Source organism: Ranitomeya variabilis, chromosome 1 (genome assembly GCF_051348905.1).
Source record: "Ranitomeya variabilis isolate aRanVar5 chromosome 1, aRanVar5.hap1, whole genome shotgun sequence".
NCBI classification, from domain to species: Eukaryota; Metazoa; Chordata; class Amphibia; order Anura; family Dendrobatidae; genus Ranitomeya; species Ranitomeya variabilis.
Genome location: NC_135232.1, coordinates 518991974 through 519017164, shown reverse-complemented (window position 1 = coordinate 519017164; position 25191 = coordinate 518991974). Strand labels below are relative to the sequence as shown.

At 43.7% G+C, this 25191-nt stretch overlaps 1 protein-coding gene across 2 annotated transcripts in view; it reads left to right on the top strand.

The window, feature by feature from the left end:
- Positions 1–17897, top strand: part of SPMAP2 (sperm microtubule associated protein 2) — a 307731-nt gene extending 289834 nt beyond the window's left edge. Inside the window, exon 7 of one of the 2 annotated variants that reach the window (XM_077281087.1) lies at positions 17520–17897. In XM_077281087.1, coding sequence (XP_077137202.1) covers positions 17520–17767 — 248 coding nt within the window. In that variant the 3' untranslated portion in view covers positions 17768–17897. The remainder of the gene's footprint in view (positions 1–17519) is intronic. The other variant, XM_077281095.1, reaches the window with a different exon arrangement.
- Positions 17898–25191: the final 7294 nt, after the last annotated feature.

Sequence of the window (25191 nt, the reverse complement as noted above, 5' to 3'; positions counted from 1 at the left end):
TAAAGCAAATAGATGAAGCTGCGACTCAAGGAGAAGTCATTATTATGGGGGACTTCAACTACCCTGAAATAGATTGGGGAACAGAAACCTGCAGTTCCAGCAAAGGTAATCGGTTTTTGACAACTATGAGAGACAATTACCTTTCACAGCTGGTTCAGGACCCAACAAGGAGGGGGGCACTGCTAGACCTAATATTAACCAACAGGCCAGACCGCATATCAAATATAAGGGTTGGGGGTCACTTGGGGACTAGTGATCATAAAATAATAAGTTTTCATGTAACCTTTAATAAGATGGGTAGTAGGGGGGTGACAAGGACACTAAACTTCAGGAGGGCAAATTTCCAACGGATGAGAGAGGATCTTGGTGCAATTAACTGGGACGATATCCTGAGACACAAAAATACACAAAGAAAATGGGAGACGTTTATTAGCATCCTGGATAGGACCTGTGCACAGTATATACCGTATGGGAATAAACATACTAGAAATAGGAGGAAACCAATATGGCTAAATAGAGCTGTTAGGGGCGCAATAAGGAACAAAAAGAAAGCATTTAGAGAATTAAAGGAAGTAGGTAGTGATGAGGCATTAAATAAATACAGAAAATTAAATAAATTCTGTAAAAAGCAAATCAAGGCAGCAAAGATTGAGACAAAGAGACTCATTGCCAGAGAGAGTAAAAATAATCCCAAAATATTCTTTAACTATATAAATAGTAAGAAACTAAAAAATGACAGTGTTGGCCCCCTTAAAAATAGTCTGGGTGAAATGGTGGATGAGGATGAGGAAAAAGCCAATCTGCTAAATGACTTTTTTTCATCAGTATTTACAAAAGAAAATCCCATGGCAGCCAATATGACTAGTGATAAAAATTCCCCATTAAATGTCAACTGCTTAACCCAGCAGGAAGTACAGCGGCGTCTAAAAATCACTAAAATTGACAAATCTCCGGGCCCGGATGGGATACACCCCCGAGTACTGCAGGAACTAAGTACAGTCATTGATAGACCATTATTTTTAATCTTTAAAGAGTCCATAATAACAGGGTCTGTACCACAGGAGTGGCGTATAGCAAATGTGGTGCCAATATTCAAAAAAGGGGCAAAAACTGAACTCGGTAATTATAGGCCAGTAAGTGTAACCTCTACTGTGGGTAAAATCCCGGAGGGCATTCTAAGGGATGCTATACTGGAGTATCTGAAGAGGAATAACCTCATGACCCAGTATCAGCACGGGTTTACTAGGGACCGCTCATGTCAGACTAATTTGATCAGCTTCTATGAAGAGGTAAGTTCCGGACTGGACCAAGGGAACCCAGTGGACGTAGTGTATATGGACTTTTCCAAAGCTTTTGATACGGTGCCACACAAAAGGTTGATACATAAAATGAGAGTAATGGGGATAGGGGAAAATATGTGTAAGTGGGTTGAGAGCTGGCTCAGGGATAGGAAACAAAGGGTGGTTATTAATGGAGCACACTCGGACTGGGTCGCGGTTAGCAGTGGGGTACCACAGGGGTCAGTATTGGGCCCTCTTCTTTTTAACATATTTATTAATGACCTTGTAGGGGGCATTCAGAGTAGAATTTCAATATTTGCAGATGACACTAAACTCTGTAGGGTAATCAATACAGGGGAGGACAATTTTATATTACAGGATGATTTATGTAAACTAGAAGCTTGGGCTGATAAATGGCAAATGAGTTTTAATGGGGATAAATGTAAGGTCATGCACTTGGGTAGAAGTAATAAGATGTATAACTATGTGCTTAATTCTAAAACTCTGGGCAAAACCATCAATGAAAAAGACCTGGGTGTATGGGTGGATGACAGACTCATATTCAGTGGCCAGTGTCAGGCAGCTGCTACAAAGGCAAATAAAATAATGGGATGTATTAAAAGAGGCATAGATGCTCATGAGGAGAACATAATTTTACCTCTATACAAGTCACTAGTTCGACCACACTTAGAATACTGTGCACAGTTCTGGTCTCCGGTGTATAAGAAAGACATAGCTGAACTAGAGCGGGTGCAGAGAAGAGCGACCAAGGTTATTAGAGGACTGGGGGGTCTGCAATACCAAGATAGGTTATTACACTTGGGGCTATTTAGTTTGGAAAAACGAAGACTAAGGGGTGATCTTATTTTAATGTATAAATATATGAGGGGACAGTACAAAGACCTTTCTGATGATCTTTTTAATCATAGACCTGAGACAGGGACAAGGGGGCATTCTCTACGTCTGGAGGAAAGAAGGTTTAAGCATAATAACAGACGCGGATTCTTTACTGTAAGAGCAGTGAGACTATGGAACTCTCTGCCGTATGATGTTGTAATGAGTGATTCATTAATTAAATTTAAGAGGGGACTGGATACCTTTCTGGAAAAGTATAATATTACAGGGTATATACACTAGATTCCTTGATAAGGCGTTGATCCAGGGAACTAGTCTGATTGCCGTATGTGGAGTCGGGAAGGAATTTTTTTCCCCATGGTGGAGTTACTCCTTGCCACATGGGGTTTTTTTGCCTTCCTCTGGATCAACATGTTAGGGCATGTTAGGTTAGGCTATGGGTTGAACTAGATGGACTTAAAGTCTTCCTTCAACCTCAATAACTATGTAACTATGTAACCTAAGAAGCAAGCTACACCGCCTGTTTACCTAACTACTATTTTTCAATGGCATTTGGCCAAGGAAATCCTTTTGGGCCTAGTAGCAATTTCTGCTACTCAGCAGAGTACCCCACCCATGAAGCAAGCTACATCGCCTTCTTTCTTTCTCAATCTAACCCCTCGGCTCTGGGGTGTCCACTCTCCCTCCAGCTCTCTCCTTCTCACAGGTGGACTACTGCGTGCTTTCACACTGTGGCGAATCTTTTGGACCCAGGCATAAGAAGTCATTGAGGTAATGGATAATATGTGCTGCCTTTCAAACGTCCATGACGACACATTCGAGGAAGCAACTAAACGCCTCAAATAGTGAGCAGGATATGGAGCACCCCATGGGCAAACAGCGATCTATGTAGTATGCTCCTTCACAGAAGCAGCCCAATGGGAGGACACTATTCGGAGGCAAACGTAGTAACCGGAACGCCCCCTCAATGTCTGTTTTGGCCATTAGGGTGCCCCTTCCCAACTTCTTGACCCACCTGATTGCCTCGTCAAAGGAGGTACAGTACATAGTACTGTACTTGGTTCCATGTCGATGTTGTCATTTACTGACCTGCCCCTTGGATATGACAAATGGTGGATTAGTCTGAATGTATTGGGTTCATTTTTTGGCACAACTCCCAATGGGGGTACCACTACGTCTTCTAAGGAAAGTGTTCCGAATGGACCCGCCGCCATTCTACCTAAAGATATTTCTTTTTTTCTTTTTTTTGTCAAGATGTCTGGGTGTTGGTAGAGTGAGTTTAGATTTTTGCTCCAGCCTTTCTTAACTTTAGAAGGGCATGACATGCCTATATCTGTGTCTCCTCCTCCTTTTACTCCTCCACCTCTTTTCTTTTCGCATGACTATGTGTAGTTGTGACTTTTCCATGTGTTTGTTGTGTCTTCTGAGCAGTTGGTCAGCTTTAGGACACCTTTTAAGGTGTTTTCTATGTGTTTTCCATGTGTTTGTATGTGTTTGTGCAGCGCCCCAGAGTCCTGGTCGTTGCAGTACTGTGGCTCCGCCACTAAGGGGAGCCATGGTACGTTCGATGGCACTGAAGGAGTTCCTCCAATCAGGTATCACAGACACCAATATGTTTCACAGCTGGGCCTCCGGGGGGAGCTAAGGGTGCTATTCATTAGGCCACTCCCCACCATAGTGGGTAAAACTGGGGGTCAGGCAGGAAGTTAGAGAGAACGCTGACGGGATTGAACGGAGCAACACCCTGTGGCAGAGGGTGTTGTGAAGGGAGAGACTGTAGGGTCTCTGCCAGGGGTGGGATCCTGGCAGAGGCTTGGCATTGAAAGAACGTAACGGGTCCGCGCAGGCTCCTGGAAGCGGCGGGACTCAAGAAAGGACTAGAAGCGAGATAGATTGTGCTGAGTGAGAAACGAGATCAAGCAGAAGGAGAATACCAGCAGGGGTTTTGTTGAAAGAGGCAGCACCCTGCTGAGGCGCAATACCGGTGGCCGGAACGCCGAGGGAGTGGATTAGAATACAGCTTCAAGCCATACTCCAAACAGCGGCAGGACAGTCGGTCTCAGGCGGGCTGTCTACCACATATCACCTATGAAGTCTTGGGGGGCAATTGCGGGAGAGGGGCGACTCTAGGGTCCCGGAAGAACTCCAGGCCTACCTGACAAACGGGTGCCATTCCAACCTGAATACAGGGAAGGGGTGGATTACAGAGGAACATCAAATCGAGTTGTGAGGGAACTTAAGAAACAGACACAACCGTTGTGGGGTTACTTTCCGTGAGCACAGCAGGGAAGGACTACAACACATAGCGCTAGAAGGAAGGCACAGATTTCCACCTGAGAGGAGAACTCTGGAGGTGCCATTGGACCGGCCGGACTTGCGCAGCCTGGTGAACCGTATTCTGGACTGAGGACTCAGAGATCTCCAGTAAAGAGGTAAAGAGACTGCAACCTGGTGTCCTTGTTATTTACCGCGACTTACACCCCACAACCGCACCGCTACATCGCTACCATTACTACCACCTATTACACCGGACGTCCCCCACTGACGGACAGGGCCACGGACCGGGTCTAGCCACCGTGACAACCCCGAGACTGAGAACTAGAGGCCCGGCTCCGGGTACCCCTCGGCCCTGCGGCGGTGTGGGGGCGCTCCAAACTTGGCGTCACGAACAGGATCTACTTAAGCCTGAAGAATCAGGTCATGTGTGCCTAGAGACTGTGATCTGTTGTGCTTAGACTGTACTTTATTACAAAGACTGTGCTGCGCCAGTTGCCGCCAAAATCCGCCGCCATTGCAGCGCTGAGGAGAGCGCAGGAAGAGAAGAGGGGCGTGGAGTGGGCGTAGACGAGCTGGAGAGCGCGAAGAATAATGGCCGCCCAGTCTAAATATTTCTGTGCAGTGAGGACGTGTCCGTCAGCAGCAGAGATCCGCCTCCAAATCCTTAATGGGGGGCGGAGGCAGAGAAAACGAAACTGCTCACGCAGGAGAGAGCGGGAAAAAGACCAGGAAGCGACCCACGTGGAGGACGCTATGGCCAGCAGCTCCGAACCCGACAGCGGGGTTGAAGTGGAAGTCTCCCCTGACTACCCGGATGAGCCCAGCAGCCTGTCCTCTGTGGATAACACCAAATTCCTGAGAGCCGAGATGGAGGATTTATATAACCAGCTCCTCCAACTGCATGTAAGAGTCCAGGCCCCGCATCAGGTGGGACCGGCAGTGGATTCCCGGACATCGGAAGAACCAGCGGGACCTGTTGCGGAAAGTGGGATCGTACCAGTGGGTGAGTCCGCCGATCCTGCCCCACCAGCAGAGGGTGTGTTAGTGGGTCCCGTAGCAGCACCACCTCTCCCGGGGACCCATAGACTTCAGCGCCTGTTACCATGGGAGGAAGCCACGGGCATGGAACACCGTATGCGAGCCCCAATCACCCCTACTCCCTTGCCGTGTGAGGTCAGCGCGGAGCGCACGGTGTGCCGCTGGGTGAACCCTGGATCCAATCTCATGGGGTTCCCCGGGGTGGAGACCCAGAAGGGAGAAATGGTACAGGCCCTAAGCTGGGAAGAATACCAGATCCAGCTAGAACAGCGGTGGCGAGAGGAAGAGGAAACACATCAGGCTAAACGGGAGGCCTACCATCAAAAAGATTTGGCGGTCAAGGACCGGGCCCGTAAGGACCCCACCACTCACCAGGCCCCGCGCAGGCAGGGCATCGTCACCGTCTTTAAACTCCAAAGAGGCTGGGGCTTCATTAAAGAACCGGGGCTATACGCGGAGGTCTTTGTTAACCGACGGGATGTCGAGTCACACCTTAGAGAGGGTCACCCCGATCGAGACCTCTATCCGGGAGACAGTGTTACCTACACCCGGCATCTTGGGGAAAAGGGGTGGTTCGCTCTGAACGTCTACAAGAAAGAGAAACCAGCCCCTGTGGCCAAAGTGCCGCCGTGTGACCGATCTGTAACCACCCTGGTCGGCCCCACCTGCCTGACCACAGAACTTGCGATCTGCCACCCGATCGCCGCCACCACCGTCGTGCCTAAGGAGGTGCCCCTTCGAGTGACCGATGTTCCGGATGTACCAGCACAGAGAGAAGTGGGGACACAGACCTTGATCGCCGCGCACGACCTGGTCGTGCAACAGACCCGAACCCATGGGGTGTATCTGGCAGCGGGAGTGGACCTGAAACCTGAATTGCAGGGGTCCGCCCGCCAGGTGGCGCCTCATGGAAACTTCTGAAAGAAGAGTAAGATTTTGCTTTGTGAAAATGTAAATAGTTACTGTTTGTCTTTTATTCCTTTAAGTTGCTGCTAAACCCGCCCAGGGTTAATGGATCCCTCTGTTGACCCGGGATCCCCTTTGTTTGTTTTCCTTTTTCTGAAGTTTTTGCACAAAGTTATACAAACTGCCGTGATCATGGACTGTGCATGATTCGAACTTTCTTTGTAAATAGTTTGCACCTTCTCAAAGGTGCTCCCTACTGGTTTTAGCCAAAGACACTTTGTGAAGATACCTTGCTTATTGGTCTTAGTTAAAGACACTTTGCGAAGATACCTTTCCTACTGGTCTTGGTTAAAGACATTTTGCGAAGATATCAGTACCGGAACCTTTGCATAGACTGGTAGGCTGAGAAGACGAGCTACCTCAGAAAGACCTGGTCCCCTCTTAAAGGGGATGTGAAGAGTTGAACTTGAGAGAGATACTGTTGCAGAACAGTAATGCCGTGATGATGCTTTGAAAAGAATGTAACTGTTTTACATGAAAAAGTTATATGTGCTTAATTTGTTTGACTTGTGAAATCTAAAAATGATGTTTGTAAAAGGAAAAGATGCAGAGAGCCCGTAGGGGTAGAAGTAGAGATCTGCATAGCTGAAAGTAAAGAAGTAATGATGAAGGTGAGGATAGAAGGTAAACCCCGCGTCCCCATTGAAAGTTACTTTGTTGCTGAGGACAGAAAGTGAACCCGTAGGGGTTAGAGAGTGAGTCCTTAAAGGAGCCGAGTAGAGCGGGCTCAGAGTTCTTTAAATGAAAGGAATGTTATGTCTATACTATGTATAGTAGCGAAAGGCAGTAGGCTCTGGCTGAACGGGGCGGTCCTGTAAAAGAAAGGAGAGGCAGTAGGTCTGGTGCCATAGGGACAGGCGGTCCTGCAGGTTCAAAGTAGGAGAATGTGAAGTTACCTTACCCTGTAATGTGATTATAGGAAGGCCTTTGGTAAACTAAGAGTGTATGTTTCTTGAAGGCAATGTTAAATTATTGTTCCAGAATTTGCACTAAGTAGAATACCCGGTTGGGTAACAGGAGTTATGTATAGCCTGTAATTTACAATGTTGACTATGTTTGTAACGTTAAAGTGTCCTCACCTCCCATAAAGGGAAGCCTGTTCAAGTATACTTATTGTTTTGCACTCAACAAAATTGTATGTCTTTTTGCTAATCTGTATTGTTGTTTTTCTTCCCAGTCCCGGAGTACTGTGTTTAACCAGGGGGGAGTGCAGCGCCCCAGAGTCCTGGTCGTTGCAGTACTGTGGCTCCGCCACTAAGGGGAGCCATGGTACGTTCGATGGCACTGAAGGAGTTCCTCCAATCAGGTATCACAGACACCAATATGTTTCACAGCTGGGCCTCCGGGGGGAGCTAAGGGTGCTATTCATTAGGCCACTCCCCACCATAGTGGGTAAAACTGGGGGTCAGGCAGGAAGTTAGAGAGAACGCTGACGGGATTGAACGGAGCAACACCCTGTGGCAGAGGGTGTTGTGAAGGGAGAGACTGTAGGGTCTCTGCCAGGGGTGGGATCCTGGCAGAGGCTTGGCATTGAAAGAACGTAACGGGTCCGCGCAGGCTCCTGGAAGCGGCGGGACTCAAGAAAGGACTAGAAGCGAGATAGATTGTGCTGAGTGAGAAACGAGATCAAGCAGAAGGAGAATACCAGCAGGGGTTTTGTTGAAAGAGGCAGCACCCTGCTGAGGCGCAATACCGGTGGCCGGAACGCCGAGGGAGTGGATTAGAATACAGCTTCAAGCCATACTCCAAACAGCGGCAGGACAGTCGGTCTCAGGCGGGCTGTCTACCACATATCACCTATGAAGTCTTGGGGGGCAATTGCGGGAGAGGGGCGACTCTAGGGTCCCGGAAGAACTCCAGGCCTACCTGACAAACGGGTGCCATTCCAACCTGAATACAGGGAAGGGGTGGATTACAGAGGAACATCAAATCGAGTTGTGAGGGAACTTAAGAAACAGACACAACCGTTGTGGGGTTACTTTCCGTGAGCACAGCAGGGAAGGACTACAACACATAGCGCTAGAAGGAAGGCACCGATTTCCACCTGAGAGGAGAACTCTGGAGGTGCCATTGGACCGGCCGGACTTGCGCAGCCTGGTGAACCGTATTCTGGACTGAGGACTCAGAGATCTCCAGTAAAGAGGTAAAGAGACTGCAACCTGGTGTCCTCGTTATTTACCGCGACTTACACCCCACAACCGCACCGCTACATCGCTACCATTACTACCACCTATTACACCGGACGTCCCCCACTGACGGACAGGGCCACGGACCGGGTCTAGCCACCGTGACAACCCCGAGACTGAGAACTAGAGGCCCGGCTCCGGGTACCCCTCGGCCCTGCGGCGGTGTGGGGGCGCTCCATTTGTGTTTGCCTGCCATTGGTTTCAATGGGGTTCGACGGTGTTCGTCGAACAGTTCGACGAACAGTTCGGCGAACATCTCCCTGTTCGACGAACTGAACCAAACCTGAACACTAGGGAGGTGGCTCATCTCTAGTGCTCAATAATTATTTGACCATACCCTTGTGCTGAAGATGTAACACCGCATCACTCCTATTAACTAACAGCCTATTCAAAGACAAACTGTCAGTAAACTAAAGTATTTATGCCATTGCACATTGCCCCCAGCAGAGTAGTTCTCCCTCATACAGTGTTGGCTCCAATACCTATTAGATATAATTAAGTGACATCCAGTGACTGAAATTAATACACTCATATAATCAGTCCATGGATGTCACCTCTCATATGCACATGCTATCCCTTCATTTGAATGGGAATAATATTCACAATCTGCCTGAAGCGTGTTGTTAAGGCTCTATCAAACCACTGCAGTATAGCCCGGCCCTGTATTTGTAATTGGACTAGTGCATTCATATTCTACCTGAGATGTCAAGCCGTGATGTTAGGCTCTATGACACCCCTATAGTCTCGCCTCAATGCGTTTCGCTCTACACTCTTATATTAGGGTACATCAGGAGGCTTAACCCCATTGCTTTGTGCTCAAGTATTTACATTGGAGATTATTACTCCCGGCTACAATGAGAGCCGCGCACGGCGGCACGAAAGCCGAGCTTATATAAACAATGCCCCGCTTCCCAACACTGATGTGCACACGCACTAGCCAACCGAAAGCTCCCTAACAAGGAGCCAATAAGAGAAGGCCACGTGTAGTGACGGTGCCACTGTGTCAGCCGGGCGATGGCTGTCGCTAGGTGACATATATAGAAATAGAATCACGGAAGAGGCTACCAAATGGTAACACTAAAATATTACATAAACAGCGCTACATCCGATATTTTTAGCTGACAGTTTAGCATACAGTACATGAACAATATAATGAGGGAAATATATACAATATTTAAGCAAACCAGTGAAGTATCAGTGACTACATTCTATCAAAGTTCTATTCAAGATAAGAGGTAATAGAGAGGGTGAAACTTCTCTTTAGTAAATATACCCTCAATCTATTTCATCCAACCTCCTAACCACATAAAAAGGTTTTTTGATACCTCTAACTAACATATTTTACTAATGGGAACAAAATTGGAGGGTTTCCATAGGAGCTAATATCATAATATTGCACACTGCCCTACCTACCAAAATTCCACCTCTATCCCAAATGAAAATTGTATCTCAAGTGTCCCATATAAACATATTAACAGTCACTTCTGTACTATCACTAACTCCTAACACCCATCCCCCCATTTTTGCAATTCGCCATTGCTGATAATACGAACCCAGTATCCATTAGGGAGCTCTTTGACAACTATATAAAGAGGGTGTAAGGAATACATTCATTTCGACCCAATGAAATAACCATCTTTAACCTAAATATTCACTGGGCCTCTCTCCTTAAAATCCTGGTATCCAAATCACCTCCTCTAGGGGATGTCTTAGTCTTTTCCACACCCTGAAATTTAATCTCAATTTAGTTAAGCCTCCTGATGTAGCCTAATATAAGAGTGTAGGGCGAAACGTGTTGAGGCGAGAATACGGGGGTGTCACACAGCCTAACATCACGGCTTGACATCTCAGGTAGAATATGTATCAGGGAGAAATACTCCTCCTCTGGGGGCAATGTGCAATGGCATAAGTACTTTGGTTTACTGACAGTTGGCCTTTGAATAGGCTGTTTAGTTAATAGGAGTGATGCGGTGTTACATATTCAGCACAAGGGCATAGTGAAAGAATTATTGAGCACTTCCCTTGAGAAATGGTACTTCGTGATGTTTCCCTATGAATTGAAATGGATATCCATGAATCTGTAAATACAGTGCTAATTATTTATATATTAGTGTCCTTTGTGACCCCCTTTTGATAGGGGTCTTATCAATCAGACTGCACACAAGCACAGTGGATTAATTGTTTCATTATTTAATCACGATTTATTCAAAGTTAAGTTTTCGATTTTATCCACCACAGTCAGTGATTTATTATAATTTTGGCGGGATATATATTTTTATATGCACTTACTTCTGACCACATGAAGTCTTTGCCACTATTATATTTAAATACCTGTGGCCTGATTCTGTTCCGCTTCATGTTGACTTGATTATACCCTCAATTTTTTTATTCCTCATACATGTATAATGGCATTTTCTTGATTCATATTTTCTTTTTAAATTTTAATGTGTATTTTGTTCAATAAAAATTCATTTTATTTACCTTTTCATTCTTGTTCTTTTTGAGTGGTGTCTCTGGATACTTGTTATCCATTTTTGCTAAGATAATTGTGTAAACCACCCATTTACATTTTTTTATAACAATAGGGATACTGAGTTACATGGTTTAAAGCCCATTTATATTAAGGATATGTTTGTGTATTATTTTTATTATACCGTGTGTGCAGGACGCAGAGATCAGAGTTAGGCCATGTTAACACATTCAGCATTTGGTCAGTATTTTACACCAGTATTTGTAATCCAAAATCAGGAGTGGGTGAAAAATGCAAAAGTGTTGCACGTGCAGGGTCGGCGTTAGGGGCAGGCAGATTAAGGAAGCGGCCTAGGGTCCCCGTTCCCCCAGGGGCCCCAAGCCAGTGGCGTGCTGCTAATGGCTATCATAGATGCCGAGACAGTTGAAAGCAATGACAGAGGAAAGAACGTCAGATAACGCTCCCTCTCCCATCACTCCCCCTCTGCTTCTGACTCAGCGGGTGCGTGATGACTTCACTTCATCATGCGCCACTCTGTGCCAGCAGTGGAGCTGATGAGACGCTCTGCAGAAGCCAAAGCAATGAAGGAACGGGGAGAGGTGAATATTGTGGGTGTGTGTCTGCATTATACTAAAGTAATACTGTATGTGTATATACAGTTGAAACCAGAAGTTTACATACATTATATAAAAAGACACATATGCATGTTTTTCTCAATATCTGACATGAAAGCAAAATAAACCTTTCCCGTTTTAGGTCAGTTAGGATTACTATAATTATTATTTGCCAAATGCCAGGATAATGAGAGAGAGAATGTTTTAAGCCATTTTTATTACTTACTACAAAGTCAAAAGTTTACATACACTAAGGTTACTATGCCTTTAAACAATTCTGTACTGCCCATATGATGTCATGCGTTTGGAAGCTTCTGAAGGAGATGGGCTCTGTTTCCAAGACATGAATGTGCTTTGGTCCAACTTGTGCATATCAACCCAAGGACAAAAGCAAAAGACCTTGTAAAGATGATGGTGGAAGCTGGTAAGATTGTGTCAATATCCACAGTGAAAAGAGTACTGTATCAACATGGGGTGAAAGGCCACTCTGCCACGAAAAAGCCATTACTCCAAAAGAAACAAAAAAAAGCCAGATTAATGTTTGCAAATACACACAGGAACAAAGACCTTAATTTTTGGAGACATGTTCTGTGGTCTGATGAAACTAAAATTGAACTTTTGGGGCATAATGACCATTGTAATATTTGGAGGAAAAAGTAAGAAGTATGGAAGCCTAAGAACACCATCCCAACTGTGAAGCACAGGGGAGGCAGCATCATGTTGTGGGGTTGTTTTGCTGCAGGAGGGACTGGTGCACTTCTCAAAATAGATGGCATCATGAGAAAAAAAGTTTATGTGGCAATACTGAAGCAACATCAGCTAGGAAGTTAAACCTTGGGTGGAATGGGTCTTTTAAATGGGCAATGACCTGAAAGTCAAAGTCAATGTTTTGGAGTGGCCATCACAAAGCCCTGATCTCAGTCATTCTGAAAATTTATGGGCAAAGCTGAAAAGGCAGGTGTGAGCAAAGCGACCTACAAACCTGGATCACTTACACCAGTTTTGTCAGGTGGAATGGGCCCAAATTCCGACCAACTATTGTGAGAAGCGCATAGAAAGATATCCCAAATATTTGACCCAAGTCATTCAGCTTAAGGGCAATGGTACCAAATACTAATGAAAAGTATGTAAACTTTTGACTTTGCAGTAATAAAAATGCCTTAAAACATTCTCTCTCTCTTTATTCTGGCATTTGGCAAATATTCATAATTATGGTAATCCTAATTAACCTAAAATGGGAAAAGTTTATATGAATTTAATGTCAGATATTGAGAAAAACATGCATATGTGTCTTTTTATATAATGTATGTAAACTTCTGGTTTCAACTGTATGTGTATACGTTATACTGTGTGTGGGGGGACTGCACTATACTGTGTGTGGGGTGGGGGCTGCATTATACTGTGTGTGGGATGGGGAGGCTGCATTATACTGTTTGTGGGAATGAGGTAGGGGGCTGCATTATAGTCTGTGTGGGAGGTCTGCATTATACAGTATGCTTGTGGGGATGCATTATACTGTATGGGGGCTGCATTATACAGTGTGTGTATGGGGGCTGCATTATACTGTGTGTGGGCACATTATACTGTGTGGGGGTGGGGGGACTGCTTTATACTGTATGTGTGTGGGGGCACATTATACTATGTGGGGGCGCATTACACTGTGTTGGGGCCACATAATAATGTATGAATATGGGGGGATGCATTATACTGTGTAGGGGGTGGGGGTACTGCATTTTACTGTCTGTGTAGGGGGCTGCATTATACTGTGTGGGGGGTGTCACATTATACTATGTGTGGAGGTGCTGCATTATATTGTGTGTGGGGGGATGCATTCAACTGTGTGGTGGATGTGGTGGGCGGCTGCATTATAGTGTGTATAAAGTGGGGGGCTGCATTATACTGTGTGTGGGGTAGGGGGCTGCATTATGCTGTGTGTGTAGCGGTGGCTGCATTATATTGTATGGGGGGCTGCTTTATACTGTGGGAGGGCTGCATTATACTGTGCGTGGGGGTACATTACAGTCAATGAGGGGGCTGCATTATACTCTATGAGGGGGCTGCATTATACTCTATTGAGGACTATGTGTTGCTTTATACTATGAAGAGTGCATTATACTATATAGAGGACTATGGGGAGTGCATTATCCTATAGGGAGGATATGGGAAGCATATTATACTATATGAATGACAATAGGGAGTGCATTGGACTATGGAGAGTGTATTATAATATATGCAGGACTATGGAGAATGTATTAAAGTATATGGAGGGATATCAATCACATTAAACTATATCAAGGACTATGGGGTGCAATATACTATATGGAGCACTATGGGGTGTGCATTATACTATATGGAGGACTATGGGGTGTATTTTGCTAAACAAGCAAAATGCTACCTTTTCATCAAGTGATTAGTTTATGCCGAAACAAAAATCCTTGTTCTCAGCAGCACATTGCCTGGTGAAAACTGCAGATATGCTGCTGATAACATGATACTGTTGATCTACTAGTGATTGTTCTGCCCCTGTCATTCTTCCTCAGCCAGTGTAAAGTAACTCGGAAACAAGCGATGTACAACTTCTATATTATTGATCACGCTTGTTTTACATCCTGAACTCAGCGCATATAAATACAACCAAAATGTTTCTGTGTTATGGTGAAATATGTGAGCATTTAGGGCCCCACTTTAAAGTTTTGCCCAGGGCCCCACTTTGTCTAAAACCGGCCCTGTGAATGTGTTTTTATTATACTTTTCCTCTGATTGTTCCACTCCTGGTTTAGGATTACAACTAAATAATGTAAAATACTGACCAAATACTGAAGGTGTGAATGTGGCCTAAAACAAAGGTACATTGAGGAAGTTAAGAATTAAAATATTCTGGCTTGTTTCCAACGTGTTTCTTTACTCCTCGTCTCCATATGTGTTCCTTCTTAGTTCTTCTGCCTTATGTCTAAGGCCGGCGTCACACTATGCGTATGAAAATACGGTCCGTTTTTTTACGGCCGTAATACGCAGTAATTGTCCCAAAACATTGTTCCGTATTCAATGCGAGGATGCGATGTTTACGCACAAATTTCTCTGTGTGTCATCCGTATGGCATCCATATGGCTTCCGTACAGCGATTTTTTTTGCTCAGGCCTGCAAAATGGACATATCATGGATCCATCGGCTCAAATATTCTTAAAAACATATATACAGTCTATATATATATATATATATATATATATATATATATATATGACAGTGAGACATATATATATATTTATGTTTAATACAGCGCTAGATAGCAGAAAAGCCGGTAATTCAATTGCCGGCTTTTGCTATCTCCTTCACAAACCTGACATGATAGGAGACATGGTTTACATAAAGTAAACCATCTCATATCCCTTCTTTTATTACATATTCCTCTTTACTAATGTAACAATTGTCTGTGTGCAAAATTTTGGGTCTCTAGCTATTAAATTAAAGGGTTAAATCCTGGAAAAAATTGGCGTGGGCTCCCGCGCAATTTTCTCCACCAGAGTGGGAAAGCCAGTGACTGAGGGCAGATATTAATAGCCTAGAGAGGGACCATGGTTATAGGACCCCCCTGGCTAAAAACATCTGCCCCCAGCCACCCCACAAAAGGCACATCTGTAAGATGCGCCTATTCTGTCACTTAGCCTCTCTCTTCCCACTCCCCTGTAGCGGTGGGATATGGGGTAATAAAGGGTTAATGTCACCTTGCTATTGTAAGGTGACATTAAGCCAGGTTAATAATGGAGAGGTGTCAATAAGACACCTATCCATTATTAATCCAATAGTACGAAATGGTTAATAAAACACACACATTATTAAAAAGTATTTTAATGAAATAAAGACACATGGTGTTTTAATATTTTATTATACTCTCAATCCACCTGAAGACCCTTGTCACCTGAAATAAAGTTAAAAAAAACAAACAACAATATTCCATACCTTCCGTCGTTCAGTCTTGTCCTACGCTGTAAATCCATCTGAAGGGGTTAAATCATTTTACACCCAGGAGCTCTGCTAATGCAGCTGTGCTCCTGCCTGTAATACTTGGTGAATGAATGGAATGCAGGGGAATGTACTGTAGTTACCTCGAGTCGCGGTGATGCGCCCCCTGCTGGATGAACTCATATGAACTCGAGCCTGGGAAAATATTCTGAACATGTAATAAAAGAAGGGATATGAGATGGTATACTGTATGTAAACCATGTCTCATATCCTGTCGGGTTTGTGAAGGAGATAGCAAAAGATGGCAATTGAATTACTGGCTGTTCTGCTATCTAGCGCTGAATTAAATAAATATATATATATATATATATATATATATATATATATATATATATATATATATATATATATATATATATATATATATATATATATATATATATGTCTCACTGGCTTGAAAAAGTATATCATATCTGAAACGTTGCCACGCCGTACAGGCATTAAAAGCCCACTTTTTTCTATTTTTTTGTGTGATGTTTTCCTTTTCTTCTCTTATAACTGAAGCCATTGGACCATTGGTTTGGAAAGCTTTGCACTACAATTGCGGTAATATTGATGCTGTTCCGATTTTGTTTTGTGTATACAGTATATATATATATATATATATATATATATATATATATATATATATATATACCTATTCTATGTGTACACATTTATTCTACCTATTCTATTCTGTCAGTGTTATTTTACTGTACACCGCACTGAATTACCGGCTTTTCAATAGAACACTGCTGCGTATTTCTCGCAAGTCACACGCATGGTCCGTGTGTAATCCATAATTTTCTCGCCCCCATAGACTTTCATTGGTGTATTTTTTGCGCAATACGCTGACAAACGCAGCATGCTGCGATTTTCTACGGCCGTACAAGACTGTATATTACGGATGCGTAATATACGGCAGATAGGAGCTGGGCCATAGAGAATCATTGGGCCGTGTGCAATGCGTATTTTCTGGATGTATTTTCTGCGCTCATACGTCCGTAAAACTCGCTAGTGTGACGCCGGCCTAAGTCTACAATGTGCATATTTCCAATAAGAACAAGGAAAACCATTTCATGAATGGATGTGTCCAAACTTTCACTGTTACTGGATATAGCATACTCTGGTTAGACTCACTAGTTTTTGATGCTGCATATTTTCACTGCTCAGAAAATGCAGCTTCTTACAATTCCAGCAAAGTATTTGTATAAATCTCATGCCCACTATGCTGTTTTTTTCCACTGCATAAACAGACCTGCAAGGTGTTTTTAAATCCTCAACATGTTGATTTGTCCTGTGAGTACACTGAGTGTTATGTGTGGATTTTCCCTGTAGAATTGCATGAATATGGAAATTCCACATGTGCATTTTTAGTGCGTTTCCCCTGCATTAACGCACTAACAACGCATGTAATCCACACATTTGCATCAACAAAGTTCTATATACTAATACTAGGAAATATTAAAAGAAAGCACCTTAATTTTAAACATGACTTACCAACAAGAGACAAAACCCAGAGCAACAAAAACTTGTAAAAAAAAGCATGTAAAAAACTGACTCACAGACTCAGGGAGAAAAGTGCAAGTAATCTATTTTAGCTAATAGGTGCAGAAAAGCTGCAGAAAACTGCAACATGGAAAACTAGCCAAATACTCATTATGGGAATGTCGCCCTGGTCTCCTGTATCTGGGAATGTTTTTCTTACAATTATTAGTTATAATGTGTCCACAATCTCTATACAAAACTTGTTTAGGAATAAAAGTTTGCCAAACTTTTGAAACAACAAAAAAATCTATTTCTTAATCTAACATATACAAAATATTTGTTTTAGTGCCTAAATTGGAGCATTACCAATACCAGCATGACCTGGAAGTACAACGGCATGTTCCTGCATCTGCTCTCCACACCCAAGCCTCAGACAGAGTCTGCCAGCTGGCAAAGCCGAAAGCCCGAAAGGCTATTTTTGAAGGATTTGACCCATTCCGGATCTCCCCTGCCGCTAAGCATGCAAATGCATCTTCCCGTGTTATAGAGCTGTGTGCACCACCTGCTCGCAGGCAACGTCATAAAAAAGTCTAGGATGTATCTTTTATGAGTGTAACAAACAACGTTGTCTAAATTCAATAAATATATAATTTTTTTATTTTGGCTTAAATTTGGTTTGTAACTAACAGAACATATACTTTTTGCTAATTTGGAATAAAAATTGACTAGCATTCACATTCATGATTTTGATGGTTCTTAGAAGTTAGTTTAATTAGATCTCAAAAGCTAGCCTCTCCACAGACTGATACATCAGATTTCATTCAACTGCACAGACATGTGTGTGGCATTTCCTGAGGAAGAAGTCATATATAGACTTCAAAACGCGTTGAATAAAACTACCATTCCTTTTCATCAATACGTCCCTATTTCCATTTGTTCAGCTGCGAGGACAATATCCACAAAAATCCTTTGTATGGTTCCTGATATGGTCAATTGTTGACCCGTGGATCTGCGGCAGCTGACGTTTATATGCCCTATCAAAGGGGCACCAGGTGAGCAGTTTTCTGATTAACAGATTCTGAAATTGTCGGATAAGACCCTATGTGTGCTTCTTCTCTCCTATAGTTTCTTTATTTAAGCCAAGACTAGGAGTGGAACAGAGGAAAAGTATAATAGAAACACGTCAACACTTCTGTATTTATCACCCACTCCTGGTTTTGGCTTACACATACTGTGGTAAAATACTGACCAAATACTAATAGTGTGAACGTGGCCTATGGTTGGATTCACACAGCAGTTTTTCGCACTTCATGTACACATCACGATGCAAGGATCGGCTGCGGGGCTCCTGAAGTGATCTCAACAGCCTTTTTTTTTTTAAGGCATGTATGAGTCCAGGTTGGGAGACATGAGGGAGGTCCTCACATTACAGTCCACACACAAACTGTGTTCACAGACGGATGAATTCGGCCTTAAAAAATGCTACAGACTCTACAAATGTTATGTCTAAAAATTTGTCTTTTAAACATCTACAATTATTATATAAAATATTAGTGAAATTGCAAAGGAGAACCAAAAATGTGGGTTCCTCAAACCAAACAGATTGGACATTTCTAGACTCTGTTGAATCCAATTTGAGTCCGGTAATTTGTTTAGCATGCTGGGCACGCTGAGAAAATACGCTATTTTTGCATCGGACAGTCACTTAGCTGACATTCTACTTCTATTGGTAGACCATTAGAGGAGCAATCACACATACACATTTTGCGCTGCAGATTTCACCCTGCTACATAAACAGACATGCTGCAGAAGTAAATTAAGCAATGCATGTTCATTTTTGCTGTAGATTTTTCCAGCAGCATGTGGATAAAGTTTAGTAAAATCTCATCCCTTTTCTTTTTACTGGAATGCACTGCAGATTTTCCACCTATCAATTACAATGGAAAATCCACCGCATGCCTGCCTCGAGTCAACACATTCTAAAGGTTTCCCACCATCATAAGACCTCATGCTTTGGTCCGTAAATCACGTAAATGTTCTGAGACCTTCAAGAATAAAATATATTTTTTGTAGTCTATGAAGCTGTTAACAAGTCTGTCCTTTTTTACGGAATGTGCACAATAAAATCATGCAGACACGTCCGTTTTTGATCGGAGTTAAGGATCAAAATTACCCATACAAAGTCTATAGGCCCATGAAAATTATGGACAGCTCACAGATGGCATACTCTATGTGTGGAATCAGTGGTGTAACGACTGCAGTCACCAACACCGACAGGAAGATCCAGATTATCCAAAGTATACTGGAGCGCATAGACCCATCGGGTACATACGCGAAAATATACACTGCCAGTCAAACGGGAGGGTAGCAGCTGACGTCGGTGTGCATGTACCAGGACACATGGCAGTAGCGCTGTACGGTCTCGTCACATGCTGAAGTCAGCTGCCGGCTTCACAAGGGGATGCGCGCAGCTGGGGAGTGAAGGGAAGGTATTTATTTATTTTTAAAACAATCAGTGGCCATACTACTACATGGGTGACTATGGGTGCATTATACTGTATGGATGACTATGGGTGCATTATACTTTATGGAGGAGTATGGGGTGCATTATACTTTATGGATGACTATGAGTCCATTATACTTTAAGGATGACTATGGGTGCATTATACATTATATTGATGACTATGAGGTACATTATACTGTATGGATGACTATGGGGTACACTACACTTTATGGATGATCATGGGGGGTGCATTACACTATATGGATGAACATGCTCTGCATTATGTTATATGAAGGATATGGGCTGTGTATTATACTAATAAGGAAGATATGAGTATATTATATGGAGGACTTTGCGATGCATTCAGTGTCGGACTGGGATGTCTGGGGTCCACAAAGGAGAACTGAACCTAACGGCTCACCCTATAGCTATATGTAAGTATCTGTAACCCCATGAATGGATCAGTGGTCAAGTCGCACATGATGCTCCAGTCTAATGGGGATAAAAGTTCCACATTCTGCCAATTGAGTCCCAGCAGCCAGACCCTCACCAATCATTATGCCATGACTTATCCGGTAGAGAGGTGATTTATTTTTTTCACAGGCAAACCCCTGTAAGTGCATCTCTGCCGCTGTATTACAAGTATTTAATCTCTAATGGAAATAAAAAATCTTCTAATTAGTATCAAAGAGAACAAATGATCACCATACACAACACAATCCACTATACCAAGACCAATAATACCACATACAGGGAAGAAATACCACCACACCATGACCAGACCATATAGTGACCGAATAATACCTCATACATGGAATAAACATGCCACACCGTAAACAGATCATAGTGACCGAATAATACCACATGGAAGTAGAAATACTGCCACACCATAATTAGACTACATATGTCACCACATAGTGACCGAATAATACCACATACAAAGAACAAATACCACCACACTATGACCAGACCACAAATTACCATCACATAGTGACCAAATACTACAATACTGATCATGAACACAAACCACAATACTAATAACACTGTTATTATCACCAGTGACCTTATACACACATGCTCTATATATAGTATACAGTGTATAGTGAACAGGTAATACAGTGATCACCAGCAACTAGTGTTGAGCGATACCGTCCGATACTTGAAAGTATCGGTATCTGATAATATCGGCCGATACCCGAAAAGTATCGGATATCGCCGATACCGATACCCGATACCAATACAAGTCAATGGGACACCAAGTATTGGAAGGTATCCTGTATGGTTCCCAGGGTCTGAAGGAGAGGAAACTCTCCTTCAGGCCCTGGGATCCTTATTAATGTGTAAAATAAAGAATAAAAAAAAAAATATTGATATACTCACCTCTCCGACGCAGCCTGGACCTTACCGATGTAACTGGCAGCTTCCGTTCCTAAGAATGAGCGCTTGAAAGACCTTAGATGACGTCGCGGCTTGTGATTGGTCACGTGACCGCCACGCGACCAATCACAAGCCGCGACGTCATCTAAGGTCTTTCAAGCGCTCATTCTTAGGAACGGAAGCTGCCGGTTACATCGGTAAGGTCCAGGCTGCGTCGGAGAGGTGAGTATATCAATATTTTTTATTTTTATTCTTTATCTTACACATTAATATCGATCCCGATACCGATTCCCGATATCACAAAAGTATCGGATCTCGGATCGGAATGCTCAACACTACCAGCAACATTATACACAAGAGCTCTGTATATAGTGTATACTGTACAGGTAATACAGTAATCACCAGTGACATTATACAAAGGAGCTCCATATATAGTGTCAGTATACAGGTAATACAGTGATCACCGATGGAATTATACACAGGACCTCTGTACACATTATATAGTGTATAGTGTACGTGTACATGTAATACACTGACTCACCAGTGACTTCTGTAATTGATGTCCTTCACCTCCACTTTTCCTTTTCATCCACCACAGACTGCCATCACTTTCTCCAGCCAGGACTTATCTCTGCAAAAATTATCACAGCCATCAATAGCTGATCGCTTCCAGAGCACATTCCTCACTTTTTCCCCGACTTCTACACTACTTCAGATGAAGAAAAAAAGCAACGAAGTGCGGCACTGCACAGTAACAGGACCCCCCTCTTGTTCCCTCCATGGAAAACAGTTTCCTAAAAACTAATTTATATTACAGTAGTAATAATGTCCCCAATTAGACCCCAAAGAAATTATGTTCCCCACTTGTCATCATAAACTAATAGAGCATGTTCCTCATTCTGGCCTCCAAACCATAAATAGGTCTCTCTGGCTGGCCCCCTTTATTTAATAATCTCGCCAGTATGGTACTCTTTATTTTATGATATGCCCTAGCCTGGCCCCCTATGTCCCTTCTCCAAGCTGGCCCCCAGATATCCTTCCTGCCCCCCCAGCTATCCATACTGGCCCCCATATGTCCCTTTTCCTTACCCCCATTTATCTATCCTGGCCCCCCATATATCCATCCTGGATCCCTCATATAACCAACCTGGTCCCTTATAATGCCCCCCCATATACCCATCCCGGATACCCCATATGTCTATCCTGCCCCCTCCATGTATCCATCCTGTACCATTGTCCTTGCCCCCAATATATCCATCCTGTTACCCCTGTGAGGCAGTGACTCGTGTCACAGGTACGGGTCGCTGTGCATTCTCCCCAGGTTGTGCATGGAGACGGATGAAGTCCATAGGTGTGCATGGCAGTCACGGTTTCCGGTCCGGGTTCTTCATGTGACTGAAAGCCACAGGTTTTTTTCATAAAAACTTAGCAGGAAGGAGTATGGGTGTGTCAGGTGTCAGGTGCAACGTCAGTGTCAGTCTGGTGTGTGCTGTTGTGCAGAGCAGAGGCCTGCAGAGCTCTGGCTGTGTGTGTGAAGCAGCACAGGCCAGCGGAGCCAGCAGCTATGGCAGCTGAATAGCCTGGCACCCGCAGCATACACAGCGATGCAAGTCGTCCATGGTAACTGGTCTCTGATGTGGACAGTCCTGTGCCCGGAGGCGAACCCGAGGTGGATGTCCTGTGCCTGAAAGAGTCGGATGTTTACAGTCATGTGCCCGGAGGTGGATGTCCTGTGCCTGGAAGAGGACTGGCTTGGGTAACGATTGCAAACAGGAGGATATGGTGCCCGGCTGCTATCCTGGATATCCTGGGCTGTGTACAGTGTGAGTAAAGATTCTGTGATACAGCGGTGCATGATACCCACGGGAACTAGTCAGAGGAGGACTGGTGTGTGTAGTGTCTGGAACATGTGAAGCTGTGTTTGGAGACTGTAATATGGCATGCAGTCTCCCCACGTATACTGGACAAGGACAGGTTCAGCGTGTTTAGGGACTGCAATCTAAAGCCATGATGTGTAGTGCTATGAAACGGGCACTGAGACGAGATGAAACTGTGTGTATTGAACTTTGATGACGTGTACTATAAAATGCTATGCACCTTTATGTGTGAAGTAACACATTAAAGAGACTTTTGTGTTTGAACTTTGTGGGTTGCTGTCTCTTCACTGCAAATGGAGCTACCGCTGCATTACACCCCCCATATATTCATCCTGCCCCCCCCCCCATATATCAATCTTCATCCCTTGACCTGGCCCCTCCATACATCCATCCAAGCCCCTCTATACAGTGGGGAAAAAAGTATTTAGTAAGCCACCAATTGTGCAAGTTCTCCCACTTAAAAAGATGAGAGAGGCCTGTTATCGACATCATAGGTAGACCACAACTATGAGAGTCAAAATTGAGAAAACAAATCCAGAAAATTACCATGTCTGATTTGGCAAGATTTATTTTGCATATTATGGTGGAAAAAAGGCATTTGTCACCTAAAAACATGCAGGATTTCTGGCTCTCACAGATCTGTAACTTCTTCTTTAAGAGGCTCATCTGTTCTCCACTCATTACCTGTAGTAATGGCACCTGTTTGAACTTGTTATCAGTATAAAAATCACCTGTCCACAACCTCAAACAGTCACACTCCAAACTCCACTATGGTGAAGACGAAAGAGCTGTCGAAGGACACCAGAAACAAAATTGTAGCCCTGCACCAGGCTGGGAAGACTGATTATGCAATGGGCAAGCAGCTTGGTGTGATGAAATCAACTGTGGGAGCAATAATAAGAAAATGGAAGACATACAAGACCACTGATAATCTCCCTCAATCTGGAGCTCCACGCAAGCTCTCACCCCATGGGGTCAAAATGATCACAAGAACTGTGAGCAAAAATCCCAGAAACACACAGGGAAACCTAGTGAATGACCTGCATAGAGCTGTGACCACTGTAAAAGCTACCATCAGTAACACACTGCGCCACCAGGGACTCAGATCCTTCAGTGCCAGACGTGTCCCCCTGCTTAAGCCAGTACATGTCCGGGCCCATTTGAAGTTTGCTAGAGAGCATTTGGATTATCCAGAAGAGTATTGGGAGAATGTCTTATGGTCTTATGAAACCAAAGTAGAACTGTTTGGTAGAAACAAAACTCATCGTGTTTGGAGGAGACAGAATGTTGAGTTGCATCCAAAGAACACCACACCTACTGTGAAGCATGAGGGTGGCAACATCATGCTCTGGGATGGTTTCTCTGCAAAGGGACCAGGACGACTGATCTGTGTACACAAAAGAATGAATGGGGCCATGTATTATGAGATTTTGAGTGCAAACCTCCTTCCATCAGCAAGGGCATTGAAGATGAAACGTGGATGGGTCTTTCAGCATGATAATGATCCCAGGCACTCCACCAGGGCAATGAAGGAGTGGCTTCGTAAGAAGCATGTGAAGGTCCTGGAGTGGCCTAGCCAGTCTCCAGATCTCAACCCCATAGAAAACCTTTGGAGGGAGTTGAAAGTCCATGTTGCCCAGTGACAGGCCCAAAACATCACTGCTCTAGAGGAGATCTGCATGGAGGAATGGGCCAACATACCACCAACAGTGTGTATCACCCTTGTGAAGACTTGCAGAAAACGTTTGACCTCTGTCAAAATATTGAGATGAAAATATTGAAAATATTGAGATGAACTTTTGTTAATGACCAAATACTTATTTCCACCATAATTTGCAAAATAAATATTGCCAAATCAGACAAGGTGATGTTCTGGATTTGTTTTCTCATTTTGACTCTCCGTTGTGGTCTAAATACTTCTCTTCCCCACTGTGTATTCATCCTGGTCCCCATATATCCATCCTGGACCACCCACATATCCATCCTAGCCCCGTGTTCTGTCTTCATACACGTTGATACGGTGTGTGATCCAACATACAGCATAAACCACTTCTGTCTTCCAAAATAAGCAGACTGTTCTCTTTAGTCTAACTTGTTTATTGGTAACAGGTATTGAAATGCGGTAAAACTATAAGAATATAAATGATACGTATAAGTATTGAGCCAAATAACAATACAGCTGATACTTTACAACTAATAGAAAAGTATACAGGATGATGCAACTTCTACATATAACTACATACAGCAAGTGACTGATAATA